The sequence below is a fragment of the Nipponia nippon genome, unplaced genomic scaffold (assembly GCF_047370975.1).
Source record: "Nipponia nippon isolate SJK-2023a ecotype South Korea unplaced genomic scaffold, ASM4737097v1 scaffold_2, whole genome shotgun sequence".
Classification (NCBI taxonomy): Eukaryota; Metazoa; Chordata; class Aves; order Pelecaniformes; family Threskiornithidae; genus Nipponia; species Nipponia nippon.
In genome coordinates, this window is record NW_028262336.1 from 5682538 (window position 1) to 5699654 (window position 17117).

The 17117-nt window shown below is 47.2% G+C and overlaps 1 protein-coding gene across 5 annotated transcripts in view; it reads left to right on the top strand.

The window, feature by feature from the left end:
• The window catches only part of LSAMP (limbic system associated membrane protein), a 1025433-nt gene that overhangs the window by 696844 nt on the left and 311472 nt on the right, over positions 1 to 17117 (top strand). For 3 of the 5 annotated variants that reach the window (XM_087757641.1, XM_087757639.1, XM_087757640.1), the window contains exon 2: positions 9055 to 9133. In XM_087757641.1, coding sequence (XP_087613767.1) covers positions 9055 to 9133 — 79 coding nt within the window. Of the gene's footprint in view, positions 1 to 8570; positions 9134 to 17117 lie in introns of those variants that run through there. The other 2 variants (XM_009466662.2, XM_009466664.2) reach the window with 2 other exon arrangements.

A 17117-nucleotide genomic window follows, 5' to 3' on the forward strand; every position in this document is an offset into this window, starting at 1 on the left:
CTTGGTCCTGTCTAACAGAACAAGCTCCTGGAATCACCTCCAGCACAATCCCTCCTCTCCCTGAGGAGCCACTTTATTCCTGCACCTCCTGGGGGGCTGGTCCTCCATCCTTCCCCCCCCAACTCCTACTTCCCCCTTCCTCATGCTTAGGCTTGGACCTAAAGTTCCCACTCCTGGCCCTACTTCTGTGCTATCTGGCCTCATCCCCAGGACAGTGCTGTTAATCTGGCATCTGCCAGCTCTCTTAGAGGCTGCTGAAAATACCCTGTTTCCCTCTCTGGCACTAGGTGTTGAGCATTTGTCGCAAAGTATTGGACTAGAAACAAGTGGTACAAAGTGAGACTCAAATAGGTAGACCATAATTCTTCAAGCAGATGGTATCTAGCAACAGACGACCATTTAATCGAAGCAGACAAAAGCATGATTCGATTCAGTGGCTGGATGATAAAGGAAATAACGATTGTGCTTAAAACATGAAAAATTTTTAACCTGAGGTGGTAATTAATCATTAAACCCACTGATGTAGGGTAGATCTCTGCAGTTGGGGCTGCTTAAACCAAAGCTGAGAGCCTTTCTTTAACAAGGTGCTCTGGCTGAGCCGCTGGTTGTGGCTTCTTGCCAGAAGAAGTGGGTGAGTTTCTGTGGCTTGGGGCAGGCAGCTGGACAGGATGATCTGAGAAATCCCTCCTAGCTTTAAAATGTATGAATATGACTGGGCCTGACAGAAACAGGGCATGGGAGCAACCTAGGAAAGGGAGAGAAACTTGAAAATACCAAGGTGAGGAGACTGGAGAAAGAAGCAGAGAAACAGTGTGAGAAAGGGGAAAAGAAAAGATGAAATATTAGAAAGTATATGTTGAAAAAGTAGGCAGGCACTAACTCCAAACGCTGATGCAGAGATGTCCCTGAGCTGTAGCCTATAAGAATGGTATTAACTGAGCCTGTGTCTGCAGGACAGTTCTCCTGGCTTGTCGTCTTGAAAATCTGGACACGTTAAAGTTGAGTTTTCCTCATTTTCAGACCTGAACATAGTGAAATAATTGGAAGTGTTTTTGGAAGTCTGAATTCAGGCAGGTCACAGTTTCAAAGGGACCCTTCTCCAAATTTCTGCATACAAATGTCTCTCTCAGCTTGTTGTGCATGAGGCTTTCTGACAGTGCCTAGTCTCCTGATAGCATCACAAATCTTGAGAATCTTTCTTGTCTCGCTGAAGGCCTCAGTTTAAGTTTCATAAAAGCTGCGTGGAGCTTCTGTAATGGACAAGAAAATGCACAGCACAACAGCCTGCCGCACTCTATTCTTCACAATAAAATTAATTCTCTGGTGATGATGAATGCGTAGCATGTATCATTTCAGCAAGACTTTGGAGCTCTCTTCTGAATCATCACTGTCAGAATGATTATTCTCATCTATTAGCATGGTGTTGAGAACTCCACGCCAGGGCAGGTCATCGAATATACAGCAAGGCTCAAGAAAACGGGTTTGACTATCTCTTTAGTTATATAGGAGTCCTGTCTGCAGTGGTCATAACTTCCCTTGCAAGTGCCAGACAGTCGTTTTGGGGCCTGTTAATGAGTATGTTAGATCACACCTGGTGTGTGTTCTGTAGGTTGTGTCTTGCAGGGGCTTTCTGTATTGTAGTGTCAGATCACCTTGCAGTCTTTGGTGCCTCAACCTTTGAATACTGTTGGAAGCTAAGGGTATGTTAGGATCTCTGCAATGTAGCTGGAAACTTTGACATGCCCTGAGAGACAGGACGATTTTAAGTGGTTAAATTAGGCATCTGCTCTGAACTGCCCTCAGGAGAAGATTATCTCTCTGAGGGCAGAGGGAGCCCAGGGAGATTAGCTTTTTATGCCTTTGTGAATGCCTCATTAAGTGAATTACCCAAATTCACTGAGGAAATTGGGACTGGATATATCCTGAGTCCTCCTAGAACATCCCAACCTCTGGGTCATCCTTGTGCTTGTGTGCTGGGAGGGACCGTTAACTACTCTAGCCTCCTTCTGTGAAGTTGATCCTAATTATTTGTGCTGAGGGCTGTAAATATTTACCAGCATTAGGACAAAATTTTGGGGGGATAGTAGGTCTAAGCAGATAGAGCTATTGCCTTCCTATGGGAAGCGAATGATTTAAAAACCTGTAGGGTTGAACCCTGGCTCTGCCTGACTCATCAAGTGTTACTTGACATTGGTGAAGCAATGATTTAGCTCCCAAATATAAAAAGAAAAAGAGATCTCGAAGCTGTCTGCCATGGGAGACGTGGACTGCTTGTCTAGATTTGCACGCCTAGCTCCTATAGCTATGTTTGAAAACACAGGTCAACATAATACCTTGTCCCCATGAGAAAAGTCCCAACTGGGATCAGCTCTTTCCCTGCTTCCAATGCCATGAGCCACCGGCCTTCCTTGGGAGAACGGGTCACGCAGTTTCCCATCGGGGCTGCCGATTCAGCTGGGAGATGGCAGGCAGCCTGGCTCCCTGCCACCCACCAGCAGTCGCCGAGCAGCGTGGCCTCCCGTGGTTTTGAAGTGATTTGACACCCTCTGACAAACAGCAGCTGCAGAGCCCAGTTCTGAGGCGTCGGTAAGGAAGTCGCTAATGATATGTGATATTTCAGGGAAAAAGCAGCGCCGTGCTCTCGATACTACTGATAGCTTTTATGCTTGTTGCATTTGTAAGGCTGGAAGGGCAACTTTTGTTTTAACTAAAAGGGAAGCACTCTCTACTTATTGTTTCTCTGAAGTAGGAAGGACCTGTTGCCAATGACTTTGTAGTTCTACAAGCACTTGCTGTGGCAGCAACCAGTAATTAAGGCCACAAACCAATTGCAGTGCTAATTCTTTAATCCCACCTGGTGATACCCTGATGTAAAAAGCCATCTTCGGGCTCCTGCCCAAGCTTCAGATTTGGTCTTTAACTAAAGGTGAAACTTTCTGAAAAGCCTGAGCACAAAATCTCTTTACCCAGTCACCTTCTTTTTCAAAGGTGATAACACAGTTTTCTACCCACGCAGCACAGAAGTAGATGCACTTCAAAACTCAAGGCCTCATGTTTGGCTGGTGGAAATCACCATAGCTCGTTTGGCAGTGGTGGTGATATGTCAGCTTACAGCAATTGAGAACCTGGCCCTTGGCCTCTAAATTGTCCACACCAAGGTGATCAATTGTGAAGCCAGATCGATTGCATAGTAACAAGGTTATGAACTGGTGAAAATCAGCTATTGGTCTTGTTGTATAGGAGGGAAGTTCTGTTACAGCTCAGTGACTGCACTTAGAAAGAGGTGTTGTGCATGCTTGTTATCATCCACTGTTATGACCTAGCTGAGTGCTTTTGATGCAATAAATCCTTCTACCTAATGAGGTCCTTACTTCAGAGGAAGCTTGGTCTTGTTGCAGTATATGTCTGGATGTGAGTCTAGGCCTAAGCTGGCTCTGATTTTCAGCATCAAAAGCCAGTTTAATTTATAGACTTGCAAAATATTCATAAAAAACAAGTCTGTCTTAAGATAAAGCACATGCCAGAATGGTCACTTCTGGTATTAGAGCCATCATACACATATATCTTTCTCAAACTGCAGAATTTTTCCGTAGAACCTGTTCTCCATAACTGTCTTGGGGATATGAATAAGTGGCATTGATGTTCTTCCAGCCAGCACAGGATCAAGTTTGGCAGAGAGCATCCTGTCCTTAGCAGACTTTCTTCTTTTCAGTTGTCTCATGGAAATTATTTCTCCACTCTTTCCAGCAGACTCTGGCCTGGTATAGATGGAGGCCACTTTATCAGGCAGGTGTAGCTGGAGGAATGGGCGAGTACAGCCTACGTGACCTCTCTCTTTGAGTCCGAGGAGTAGGGCATTTTACCACTGAAAGCCCACCTCCTCTTCAATTTGCCTCTAGAGGCACCTGCTGTATTCAAAGGATTTTTCACCTCTCTCCTGGCCCTGCCTTTCCTCCCTTCTCTTCTCCTGTGCTCCCTGAATCCCAGGAACCAAAGGAGAGTGAAATGTAGCTGCTTAATAAAATGGGGTGGGATGCTGCCCTTGCACAGCAGGGTAGAAATGTGTGCATCTAAGAGCTGCAGGTACAGGAAGGAAGAGAGGTTGGAGAGATCACCACATCCCTGCCAGCGTCCCTTAATCTTCCTCCCCATGTGCTAAAACCCCTTTGGCTCTTCCGTGTTCCTCTCCATAACTCCTCTGCCAATGCAACAAAATTGCATTTTCTCTGCATGGCTGAGAAGCTTTGAGCTGGCTCTGCTGCTGAGTACAGCAGTGTATCTTGACTAAACACGTTATAGCTCACAAAACATCATACGTTTTCACTCATCATTGCAGATACCCTGAATAAAGTCCCTAGATGCTTGGACTCTGCTGGCAGAGCAGGCATACAGTCCCCTTAAAACAATTGTGGGCCATGAAAGGGTCTGGAGACTTCTGTGAGCAGTTCTCTTGTATTTTTCAGACATGTCTTTTCCCTGATTCCAGCAAGATTTGGGAACAAGTCACCACTTTTGGTGTGGTCGGTAGTGAATGGAAGTCAAGAGACAACAGTTGCCGGTTTGTGGTGTGAGCTGATGAGCCTCATTTCAGCTCCTAGAGGGCAGCCATCCACATCATACAGATGGCTGTTGCAGTTGGCATTGCGTGAAGTTTCCATGGATTGCTCTTTGCTTTTAGCCACCTCAAATGCAAAAAAAAAACAAAAAAAAAAACCAAAAAACACACCAAAAAAAAACAAAACCAAACAAACCCAAACAACAACAACAAAAAAACCAACATCCCTATTTGTGGCCAGAGTCCATGCTTTAAGCTTTCTGTTGGCTCTCCGTGAAAAGCAGATGGCACTTCAGGCTTTCACAATGCTAGTCCCTGAGTATCTCTAAAACTGAGCTGCCACACAGGTAGGCAGAGGTGACCTGAGTACCAGTCCCAGAGCATCTCAGCACTGCGTATTTCAGTGGAGGCTGCCTACCTGGAGCCAGTATGGAGAGTCTCTCCTTTGGCCAGATTAGATGCCTAGGCTGTGAGGTCTTCAGCATGTTTCCCTCAAAGCCAGGGAGAGTAAGGCAAGCCAGGCTGTGTCTGCTCATGCTGCTATTTTCCTTCAAGCTTGCACGCAGTGCCATCCCATACCCACAGTGTGGAAACACAGACACCTTCCTAAACCCGTCATCCAAGTGTTTCTGTCGTGTCTTTGGTGGTGCCATACAGCCTGCACTCATCAAAGCGTGTTGCTCTAGGCCATGTTCCCTTTGAACAGGGTGTAAGTGTTTTGCGTTGGCAGAGGGTGGTGTGGTACCTGTAGGGCTGGGCTCATGCTGCCCCATCCATTCCTGAACTGCATAGTGACAAAATTCGTTCAGTCAGGCTGGCCCTGACAGTCCTGCACCTACCAGGAGTATCAGGAAATGGCATTAAAGATGGCAGTGTGAATTTGTGATGTCTGCACTCTGATTGTTTACCTGAATTTTTCTGCAAGTGTTTAGAAGGTAGGAAAGTTAGAAAGCAGACCTGCTGTTTCATTATCTCCTTCCAGCAGGGGGAGATGGGTCCAGAAAGTTATTTATTCTGGGAACACATATAAAAATAACATTATTTTACTCATGAGGTGCTTTCCTAGGATTTGTGTGATTTCTGCTTGTTTGGCCTTCTATACCCAGGCAACCCCTTCCTTTTGCTTCTGTATGCTTCTAAAAGCAAATAAGACCTATGAGCTTTAGGTTTTATTTTTGTTTTATTTTTCCTAAGGTTTATGAGACCCTCAAGGGAATTTCTTCCTCGTCTCTCTGTTTATGATTATTATTATTATTAAATAGTTATGCTACGATAGCTCTAATGAGGATTGTATAAATGCGTAAGAAGACGACTTCCCCTGTACTTCCACCTCAGCAGAGAGCGGCCTCCGAGCCCGCTGTGATGCACCCTGCTTTATAGGGAGGCACGGCCACGTGCAGTCCCACCTCGAGTCAGGATGTTACCGGAGTCTGGGGACAGGATTCCTTCCTTTTCTCTCCCTGAAACCCCCTCTGTCGTTCTCTGTATAAAACATATTGGTGCCACTTTCCATGAACTATATTTAACTAAGCATTAAATTTAGATTTAACTGGATAGTTATTGCCTCCTAAGTAAATACTCTGAGATAAGGAAATATTTAGTGAGCTCTAGCAGTTGGGTGGCAGATGCTTCTTGCATTGCATAATAGTTAATCTTTGACAAATATGTTTTCCTTACTCCACTGGCATTTAATTAACATACAATAGCTCTTATCAAATGTAGATGAAACATATGTGGGAGACCCTTGTAAAAAGAATCCATGCAATGCTCTGACTTGCAAGAGGGGTGCGTTTCTATCATTGGTAACTTCATATGGGACCGGGTCTTTTAGCTGTACTCAAACTCTGTCACAAGAACGCAGAGGTTTCCTCTTGGTGATGCCCATCACCTGGGATGCCAGCAGCCTGATGGCATCTCGCTGTCCCTTCTGCTGTCCATCGCCCCAAAGCAGTGGCTGCTAGTCTGTTAGCAGCATGGTCTTCAGAGCAATACCCTTAGGTGAAATCTCTCTCTGCGGTGTCTTGGGAACATCCAGTGTGTGGATTAACCCCCTAGCTCCTTCTCGTTGCTCCCCTTCTCTGGTGCCATCTGCGTCAAGTCTCCTGCAGGGGAAGTGTCTGAATTGGTTCACTCCTTGGCTTGAACACAAAGCAGTCATCTCTTTTGCTGCTGCATGCGTGGCACTGGAGCAGTGGTGTCACGACCTTAGCCCTTAATTTGTGGGCCTTTAACACATGCAGGGATTGTTTAAGTACTCATAGACAGCACAGCCTTTCCATACTAAAGCTGCAGGGGCCAGTTTCTAGGGGTTCAGAAAGCCACTGCACGCATTCCTGGAAGAAGAAAATCAATCGAGGGCCATTAACTACAAAGACACTGCCACTGGCTGGGGACATGCCTTAGCCACAAATCACGGGAAATGAGAGAAGTGCTCTGGGGCAGTACCATTGCACGCTTGCCTTGTGCTCTGCCCTCGGCATTGGCTTTAGGCTGCGCTCAGAGACAGGACGCAGGGTTACAGGGATCTTTGATCTGATCCCATGTGGTCATTTGTATGACACAGAGCCATTCCTTATGTCTCTCTAGTTTGGGTCTATAAGGCTTCAGGAGCAGAGGTGAAGCAGGCAGCATACAAGACCTGTCTTTTTCACCTCTTGCACGTGAACACAGGAGCACTGTGACCATGCAGGACAGCAACTCACAGCAGAGTTCCCCTCGGCTTTTTTTTTTTTTTTTTTTCTTGCACCTGCTTCTCCGGACCCCCCTCAAACCAACTCTTCCTTCTTCACTTCCCCCTCCCAGCCCTGCTGTGCTTTGGCCACAGAAGAGTTACGCTAGCGAAACATACCTAGGAGCAGGCAGAGGGGCTGGGGGAATGGCAAGCAGGCATCAGCAGTAAAACACACGGCTTATTCCTTTCTGTTAATTGAATCTCCCTTCTCTTGCGAGGGTGCCGGTGATGGTAGGCGAGCTGTGGGAGCGTTCCCGGGTGGGCAGCGCTGCTGCCGGGCTGGGGGCTCAGCTGCGGGCGCCGGCAGCCGGGGAGGACAGGCCCAGTATTCAGGCTGCGGGCAGCTCAATACCAGCATTGTCTGCGGTCCATCCATCCCTCAAAGGCTGGGAAAGGAGATGGGGGGGCGGGAAGGGCTGAGTGGAGAGAGGTGGGAGGGAGGCGGAGGGAGGGATGTACAACTGTTTATCTGGGGAGAGGAAAGTGTGAGAGGGGGGAAAAGCAAGGTCTGAGGCTGCGGAGGCAGTTGCCAAGAATGCTGCTCTGTAAATCAGCTAGCTTGTGGCTTTGGGCCGCAAAGCCAAGTTGTTTGCACTTCTGGCCACAGCTTCTTTGCCCCCTCCCCGGTATTTTCTGTTGTGCATATTGGCCGTATCTTCCTCCATCCTCTCTGCTCCGCTCCCGGTGCCTCCTTCCCGCTCTGCCTCTCCCGGCTGCTCCTGCCTTTCTCTGTTTGCTTCCCGGTCTGCCTCTGCTTCCAGTTCCCCGCTCGCACTTCCCTTCTCCCTCTTGCTCCCCATCCTTCTTTCTCCAGCCCCCTCTCCCATCCCCTTCCCTCTCTGCCTCTCCCTCCTCTCCTTTCCAGCCCCCTCTCCCTCGGGGCATCCCCCTTCTGCCCTCCAGCCCTCTTCCCTTCCCATGCCCCGCTCTCCCGGCTGCGGTATTCCCCTTCCCTCCCCTTCCCAGCCGCCGTCCGGCTCCCGAAAGCCCGGCCCGGCTGCCGCCCGGGGGAGCCCCGGGGGGGCCGCGGAGCTGCGCCCCCGGGAGAGGGTCGGGAAGCGCCGGTGGCAGCTCCCCTCCCGCCCTCGCCGCCGCCGCGGTGCTGAGCTGCCGCCTCATGAGTGAGGCTCCCTCCCTCCCTCCTTCATCCCTCCCTCCCTCCCTCCCTCGCTCCGCCTGGGAAAGTGGGTTAGGAAGGGAGCTCGGGGCTGGGAGGCTGCACAGCCGCGCACTGGAGCAGGACCATCCATCCACTCGCACAGCCCGCCGGCACAGGACTCGTCTTGTTCCTTTTCCTCTTTTTTTTTTTTTTTTTTTTTTTCACCTCTCTCCATCACTCCAAACGGGTCGATTTAATTATTATCGGGTTTTAATTATTTTGTTACCTGACTTTTTCCTCTTGCCTTTTTTTTTTTCCTTCCTTTTTTTGATTGAAGGTTGTGCTAAGACTTTTTTTTTTTTTTTTAAAGCCTTAAAAAAGAAAAGGGGGGGAAAGAAGCCAGCAAGAGACTGAAAAAAGCAAGAGAAAGTGGCAGCTAAGGAGGACTGTGAAATCACCTCCCCTTTCTGGAGCTGTCGATCAGAGCGAGAGTTGTACATTATTATTATTGTTTTTCTTTCTACATCTGTCTACCCACAAACACACGCAGAGAGAGAGACAAGTACAGACAGTGAAACTCGACGAGACCAGCCATGGTAGCAAGGGCTCAGCCTGATCGGAAACAATTACCGCTGGTCCTACTGAGATTGCTTTGCCTTCTCCCTACAGGGCTGCCAGTCCGCAGCGTGGATTTTACCCGAGGTACCGATAACATCACCGTGAGGCAGGGGGACACAGCCATCCTCAGGTAGGGCATTTTGCCAACTTTTCCTTTTCTACGTGTGTATCTATATTTCTATGTACGCAACATATACATGTGATGCGATTATAGATTTGTGTGTGTATGTCTCTGGGAGAGTGTGTGTTATTTTACCTCTCGAACTGCAGTAGCAGCAGCTGCTACAAACAAGCTCTGCGTGTGTGTTTGTGCTTTAATATAAAAAAAATCGCAAAGCTTTTGAAAACCTCTTGCCACCACTCTCCTCTGTGTAGTGCTCTGGATCAAAAGAATTTCAGTGGGGAAAAATCTGTTTGTGTTAGCTAGCTCTCATGAACGTACATTTTCCACCAGCCCTGCAGTATCAATAGAGAAATCGAAAAAGGGATCCAGATGTGCTTGCCAGATGTTCCATCGATCTTCCCATACTTCTTTTTGTACCTATGCAAAAACTTTATCCCTGGTGCTGCCAGAACTCTTGGGCAAGTTCTTTTGGGAAACTCTGGCTTTTAATTTTATTTATTTATTTTTCTGCTCTGAAGGGAGGGGAGATGAATACAGTAGTTGAAAAGACTGGTGAAAAAATGGTGTAAGAGCTCCGGTATTTATGAAGCTTGTATCTCATTCACTGTGTTGGTTTCTTTGCAGGGCTAAGTAAACGGGTGTATGCTGTGCCTTCGTGTCTGAGTGGTTGCGATGAGGGTGTCTCTGCACATGAAGCCCTGTTCACAGGCGCTGTTGAGTGTTATATTTCTGTATTCGTCGTGCAGGTTTTCTAAAGGTAGTTCTGAGGCTACTGGGGCTTTCAGTTAGGAGTGTCCCAAATAGCTGAAACGCAGTCATCTTTGTTCCTGTGGGTTTCTTTTTCAAATTCTGCCTTGCTCAACTTACCCGCAGTAACTTCCTTACTGAGGGAAAATTCTGTGCATGTGAGTGTGTGCACACACTGTGTATTATGGCTATAAAACTACTGGACGTAATTTAAAATAAGTCTGTAAGCTGTATGAGGAGCTGATAGTGCACAAACCCTGAAGCATCAAGGGAGCAATTCCCTAGCAAAGCTAACAGCAGCAGCAAAGTTTTCTTTCTCTGAAATAAATCCTGCTAGATGTCACCAAATGGTCTGCTACATGATCCCCAGTGTCCTGCATCCCTCCCATTTAATGACAGAGGGGTATGTGAGCTAGCAAGATGGGATCAGGGAAGAAGGATGCTAGAAGAGAGAGGTGTGTGTGTGTGTACACGTATCGCTTCTCTCAGCTCCCGTGTGCTGGGTTGTTTTGATCCTGGAATATCTGTTCAGCAGCTTCCATTCCCCAGCTCTCCAGACTTGTTAACTTGCATGTAAGATTTATCCACACGGAGTAATAGGATTTACAGAGTAATTCATCTGCCTTGCATATGCGATGGAAGGGGTTTAGATGCGACATGGTAAACACCTAGCAAGGGGTGTTGCCTCTGACTCCCAGCTCCTCTCCTCTCACTTCCACTCACTAGCAATTCATATATCCTATTAACCCTTTTCTAGTGGTACTCCCAGCTGACTTATCCCATTTTTAAAGGCAAATCACTTCCATCAATCATGTATTTTGGAGGGGCTGCTCAGGCAGATGTTTGCCGGCATATGTGTGGTACATAGAGCAGCAGACAAGTCATTAAACTCACTTGCCCAGCCAGGGGTCACTGGATTTCTATTTCCCACTTAACCTTGGAGCTTTTGAGTTTATCTAGGTGCTGTGTGCTAAAGCTGCATTTGCAGCAGAGAAGGCTGAGCGGATGGTGGAGATGGTGCCTGCATGTGCTGCGTGTAAAGCGTTCGTCAGCAAGCTCAACGGGGCTGCATGGGAGAGCAGTTTCAGTGTTTGTGTGGGGAGTGTGTGGCTTGCCAGTGTTATGTCAGGCACTAAAATAAAACACCTGAGTGAGGTGCTCCAGCTGTGTCAGCCAGATGTGTGCCAAGTGACACAGTTCGCAGCAGCGGCACACCACCCAGCCATGTAACTGCTTGCCCCGAGCAATACCGTGTTCCTGGCAGGCTGCGTTTCTGTCAGAAGTGATTGTGGCCGGTGCACAGGCTTTCCCTCCCTCAGCTGCCTTCCTAAGCTCTTTAAGCAGGTCTGGCTGGCTATATGCTTTTTCTGTTTCCTAGGAAGAGCAGCCATCTCCCCTCCCTTTCCCTGGGACCAGCCCCAGGTTTCTGGGATGTTTCAGTCCCTCCTTCAGAGGAGAGGCAGAAGCCGGGCTGTGCCGGGAGACAGGACTGCCACATGCGGCAGGAAGGGGTGAGATTTCCCTTTGTCCCGTACACTTTAGGTCCTTCAGGATGATGTTTTGTTGCCTCAGTTTTAAAGCAAGGGTTGGTTTGCTAGCTTCCCTCTTGCTGTTTTTCCTGTCCCTCCAAAACATAACTCACTTTAAGACAGCCTTGTGTTTGAAAAACTCCCAGCATCTCGCTCTCCCTGCCTATAGATCCTCTAGTGACGATGCAAGGGGAAGAGCTAGATGGGGAAAAACCATTAGATGACGTATACTAACTGTGCTCAGAGCAGATCTTTACCTCCACAGAGAGATAGGTAAGAGATTTCTATACAAAGATCATATCACCTATCTTTGCTATGCACCTGCTTCAGAGTGAAGAGGACATGTGCAGCGGTGGTTTACCAATGCCCAGCAGCTCCATCCTGTAGCTTGAAGCGAAATGAAAATGTAGGAGGGAGAAAAAATTATATGCAGTTGGAGAGAATTAAAAGCAATGTACATAGTGATAATATAACTAAAAATATTTTGTTCATGTAAATTGTGATGCAAATCATTCAGCAAAGCACCAAGGACAGGGTACGCTGAATGATTCTTCTCCTTTGGGGCCTTATACATTTGTATATAGTGTTACACTTGTAGATGGAAGAATGGGTGGGTGGACTGTTTTATGAAGTGGAGAAAAATAGTTTATTATAAGCCGTAATGTTCCTAAAGGAAGCCAGTCCTCTGGAGCTTCATCTATAGCTTGTTACTCGGGACAGAATTATTCTGGGAAGTTTGGATATGACTTTTTAAAGCTATGGCATTTAAAATATTCCCTTGCTATGGACTTAAAAAAAAAATGTTCCTAATTCTATGATGGCTCATCTCCTAAATGACCTGGCAGCAGATTTGATTCATTTGTTGGCCTTGCTGAAGGCTGATGACTTTTAGTGAGTATTTGGCTTGGGGAAGTTAGTCAGGGAATTGTAGAGAGAGAGAATAAAAATAGCTCGTGATAGACTATCCACAGGGAAAAGGGTAATGATCCGCTCCTTAGAGCGAGGCTGAAAGGGGAGGAGGGGTCTGAAAGCTGCAACAGGTGAGAAAGGCTGAGCAGAGCTTCTGGTGCTCGGCCAGCTACAACTAAGAGAAGAGAGCAGGATGTTTCAAAGATGACACTGCAGATCAGAGAGCCTGTCAGACTTGCTAAGGTTTCATTTTTTAACTCTGTCTTCAGCAAGCAAAGAAGGACACTGAACCTTATTTTGAGTATTGAGAGGGAACTGTGTGCTACAATTCCTGCCACCGTTTTGCTTGAAAGATCACAGTCATGAGGTTGTCAGGTTTTGTACGCAACTTCCCTGCTTGATGTTAGAAAAAAAAGAATCTCCAAACAACAAACACACAAAATACCCCCCAAAACTAATTAAAATGGGAAAAGAAAAAAAAGCCGCAACCCCAAATCTTCTGTCTGTTTACTTGGCCCCAGCATCCCCTCCCACCTCATTTTCTCTGCAAGTGTTGGGTGAGCAAAGGCAGGGACCCTGTGCCTTCCTTGGCACTTTCAGCCTATGGAGGGGATGAGAAATAGGAGGATGTTGGCTAAGCGAAGGGCAGCTATTGCAAACTGGGGAGGGAGGGAACTGTTCCTCCATGTTGTGTTTGGCCCTTAAGATGGGTTAGAAGCAAAATGGCAATGGGGTCTATGCCGTGGGATCAGGTACCTGTACAGTGTGTCGGGGGAAAGATCAGCTCCCTCAGGGAACCATCACAGCAGCTCACCCCGAAGTGTCTTTAAAGCACTCTTCTGAGGGTGTCAGTGGGACTTGCAGGTTGCCCAGGGCTTTTAGTAGTCCTGGCAGAAGGGCGTATTTGGCCTTTAATGACCTCTAAAATAGAGCTCATCACTAGCTGGAACCAAAATGGGGGACATCCCTGTTCCCATCTGCTCAGTTATACCAGTACAAATCCACCAAAGCCCAAGGGCACTGCCAGAAATACCGCTTTTGTCTTTGGGGCAGATTTCTGGGGACTGCTAATAAAGAGGTACAAGTGACTCATGCAGGGCTTAGGCTGCTGAGTGCTGCTCAGATGATGCTCAGCCCGTTGGAGAACTGGGATCTTGCCAAGGCCAGAATTTGGCTCATTGTTCTTGAGTTTTTCCAAGCATCAACTTTTCATCAAGAATTAAATCAATCCGATGCTGATGCACTGATGAAAACCAACATTTAACTGAGTGTGCAATTTCCATTTTTTACCAGGTATTTTTAAATACTATGAAGTTTCAGGATGATGGCACGTTTAGGAACTTCCATCCTAATGGGTACTTAGTTTCTTCAAGTTACATGTGTCAAAGGATGGGCTAGAATCAAATTACCAGCAGCAATGGTAGCGCTGTTGGTGTAATCCTGCAATATAAGCAATTTATGCCATCTCTGTTCTTCGCCTCCCAGTATTTTGCTGATATTCTACAGCTATGCTAGAGGACAAAGGCACCTCAGGCAAAGTAGCAACACAGCATCACAACAAAGTTTATGCCCTATGCAGTCATTTTAAAAGAAAAGTGAAAGCTGTTCAGATTACATTTATAATTAGCATATGATTTGTAACAGGCAGCACTGAGCTGAGCCCTTTGCTAGGAATGAGAATAGGCATGTTCAAAGGTATAATGCTACATAATAATACAGCCTTGGCAGTAAAATTGTAACCTTGATTATTAGTAGTGGTGTTGTGGCACTTAAAGGCCACCACTAAGTTGAGGCACCCTTTGTATTAAGTGCCACGTGAGCACGGAGTACGAGAGAGCCCCTCTTCCGCGGGGCGTGCAGGCTATTAGCTGGGATGGGCAGAGGCCGGGGGTGGGCAGGAGACACCCGGAGGTGAGGGGACTCGCCCAGGGTTGCACAGCAGGGCTCAGGCACACCCAGCCAAGCGACCTCTCCATTAGCTTGGGTTGCCTTTCAGCCCAGCAAATGTGACAGACGAGGTTTCCATAGTACATCCTCATCTGCGCTGGTATGGACTACAAGACCCAAACACTCTTCTTTTTCTCCGGTATATGCAAAGCCTTCGTTATCAAATCTAGCGTATGTGTGTCAAGAGGGTAGGTTGGGATCTGTGCAAAAGGGGCTGTACTCTGCTGATACTTTCCTTTAAAAAAAAAAAAAAAGTATAAATGTGATAACAGATGATGTTGCAAAACTTCCAGGTCTGGCAGCAGATGGTGCCGTTATATGAAGGCACACATAGATATGTGAGTGTGTGTGCGTACATATGATAAAGGAAATTGCAATATGTATATGGTCAGAGGCTGGTGATTATCATCTCTCCTTATACACACACATGTATGCACACAATATTTACATATGGCGTGCCCAGTAGTGAGTGGGGCCTTTGTGATACTGTGTTTTCTGCGAAGTGGGACTAACCCATCCCAAGCAAAGGGGGAATGGAAATTAGAAAAGGAAAGGCTCGCTCTTTGGTGAAATTATGTATGTTTAATAACACTGTATGTATAATTTGCATTCAGAAAGATGGAGGAGGAGAGACAGTATCAGACTGTATGGCTTTAACCTCCTCCCCTGAGTCTGCATACACACTTCAGTTTGCAGCTAAGTACCATATGTTCTCCTACTTAGTTGGCATTAAAATTTATATAGTAGTACGTGTTACCTGGAGTGTCTCGGCGTCGGTACCTCTTCCACCCCGCTCTCTTCCCCAGCAGGTCATGAGGAAAGACCTAGTCTTAAAATAGCTCATAGTTACTGGAATTTGCCATCTCATAACTATAAGTTTTCAAAATATATATTACATGTACCTGCCCTTTATATCCAGACCCACAGGCATCTGATTCTGACAGAGCTGCGGGGCCACAGCTCACTGCTGATGCAGCGGCAGGGCTTCAGCAGGCTTACTGCGAGGCTGAATATAGCCATTTTCATTGAAGGTACCTAGTTTTGTTGTCTATCAAAATTCACTCTGGCTTGTGCGAACACATGCTCTGCAATGAGTGCAATGGAGGGCACAAAGGTGAAGTCAGGAATTTACTGAGTTTTCTTTTACTCTTCTCTTGCTGAAGAAGAAACGAATGTCATTTTCAGCTGAATCTGACACCAAAGCATTTGCTTCAGGCTTCAGGCACATCTAACGTGTCTGGTTTTATGGTAAGTAATGGGAACTAATAACGATGAGTTTCACCTCTGCCTAGAAAACAGCTATTTCAAAATAATCTGAACAGCCAGTCTCCCCCATGCACGTATACTTCTGCAGATTTTTATTAGGAGCAACTCGGTTGTGTGGGAGAGGCTGGCTGTGACCCCAGAGTGCCCCTACTGTGCTCAGCCCCGTGCAAAGAGAGGAGAAATAGCCCTGCTGTAGCTCTATTGATTTCACTGGGGTTGGGCTTTTTTGGTCAGAGCTAACTTGATGGAATTGAGCCCACTCAGACTGGGCTGGAGTTCAACAGATATTTTGTAATAACACACCTGCATGAGGTTTGAGGGGTGCGTGCTTGCACGTGCATGTGCGCAAATGTGTCTTTCCCTACGTTTGTTCCTGTTTAAAAATGGAAAGTGTTTTCTTGTGTGCAGTAGTACAAATGTTCATTTACTTCATACAGTTGCAAGTGTTCTATCGGTGAGGGGCAGCACTGCCCAATGGACAGGATAACAGGCTGCTTGCTTGGAGGGCGGTGTGACTTTTTCTTACTCCTGGGCCTCGGAAACCATCATGAATGCTGGAAGTGTCCTTCGCTTCACTGTTCCTCAGTTGCTAGAGCTGTGAAGGAAAAAAGCAGCAAGCAAACAGAATATTGCATCTTCCTCTTCTTAGGCTCAGTGGTTAACACTGCGGTAGATCTGGCCACCACTTTCACCACTGAAATTTGCATTTCTGTGTCAGAGGGAAGTAGTGAAAGCTGAAGAGCAGGGAGCTTGTCCTTCACACACACCCTCCCGCTCTCCGGTGAGAGGTGGGACATGCCTGAGTGGTTTCTCTTCACAGGTGCTCTCCCTAGGTGGGTTCCTAGAAGAGCATGGGATTTACAAGGGGGAGGGAAAGGCCAAGAGGGCTCCAGCTCCCCAGGCACCAACCCCTGTGCTGTGCAGTTGTGAAACGAAATAGGGGTGGTCACACAGCTGTGCAGCAGACTCACAGAGCCACTGCAGCCACCCCTCTTAGGGACGTCAGGGTGACTGTGTTGGAGACACACCGCTGTCATTGCCCCTAATGTGGTGTGACTTAGTGTATCAGTGACAACAGTGGGTGGTGATGGTGCTTTTCCAGTGTAGGAACCCAGGGATGCTCTAACCGGGAACCCGACAGTACCTGCATGGCAGCTACCTCAGCTCTCTGCTTTCTCGCTCCCTCTATCCCAGGCTGGTTGTCCACCCTCACACAAGGCTGGGCAAGGGAGACCATGACTCAGAGCTGCATGTCCATTTACTTTTCGTGCCTCGCTGTGCAAACAAAACCCATGTTGAAATCCACTGGCAGGCAGCATCCATGACTTTGAATAGTAAATACAAATCTCTCCCTCTCCCTCTCTGTGTCTCTCTCTCTGTTATTAAGCTGACAGGCACTTAGCCAATTATCCAGTCGTCGTCTCAGCTGTATTTATGGAGGAGGAAGAGACACCGCACACAACTCTTGTCTTCAGGGCTTCAGCTGAGTCTCCCTTGTGTGCTGTAGCATTTTCCCTTGTGTGAGCTGCTTAGGATGCTCAGGGAAAGAAACCAATGAAGGGGATGAGTTGAGGAGAGGGAGGGGGAAGCGG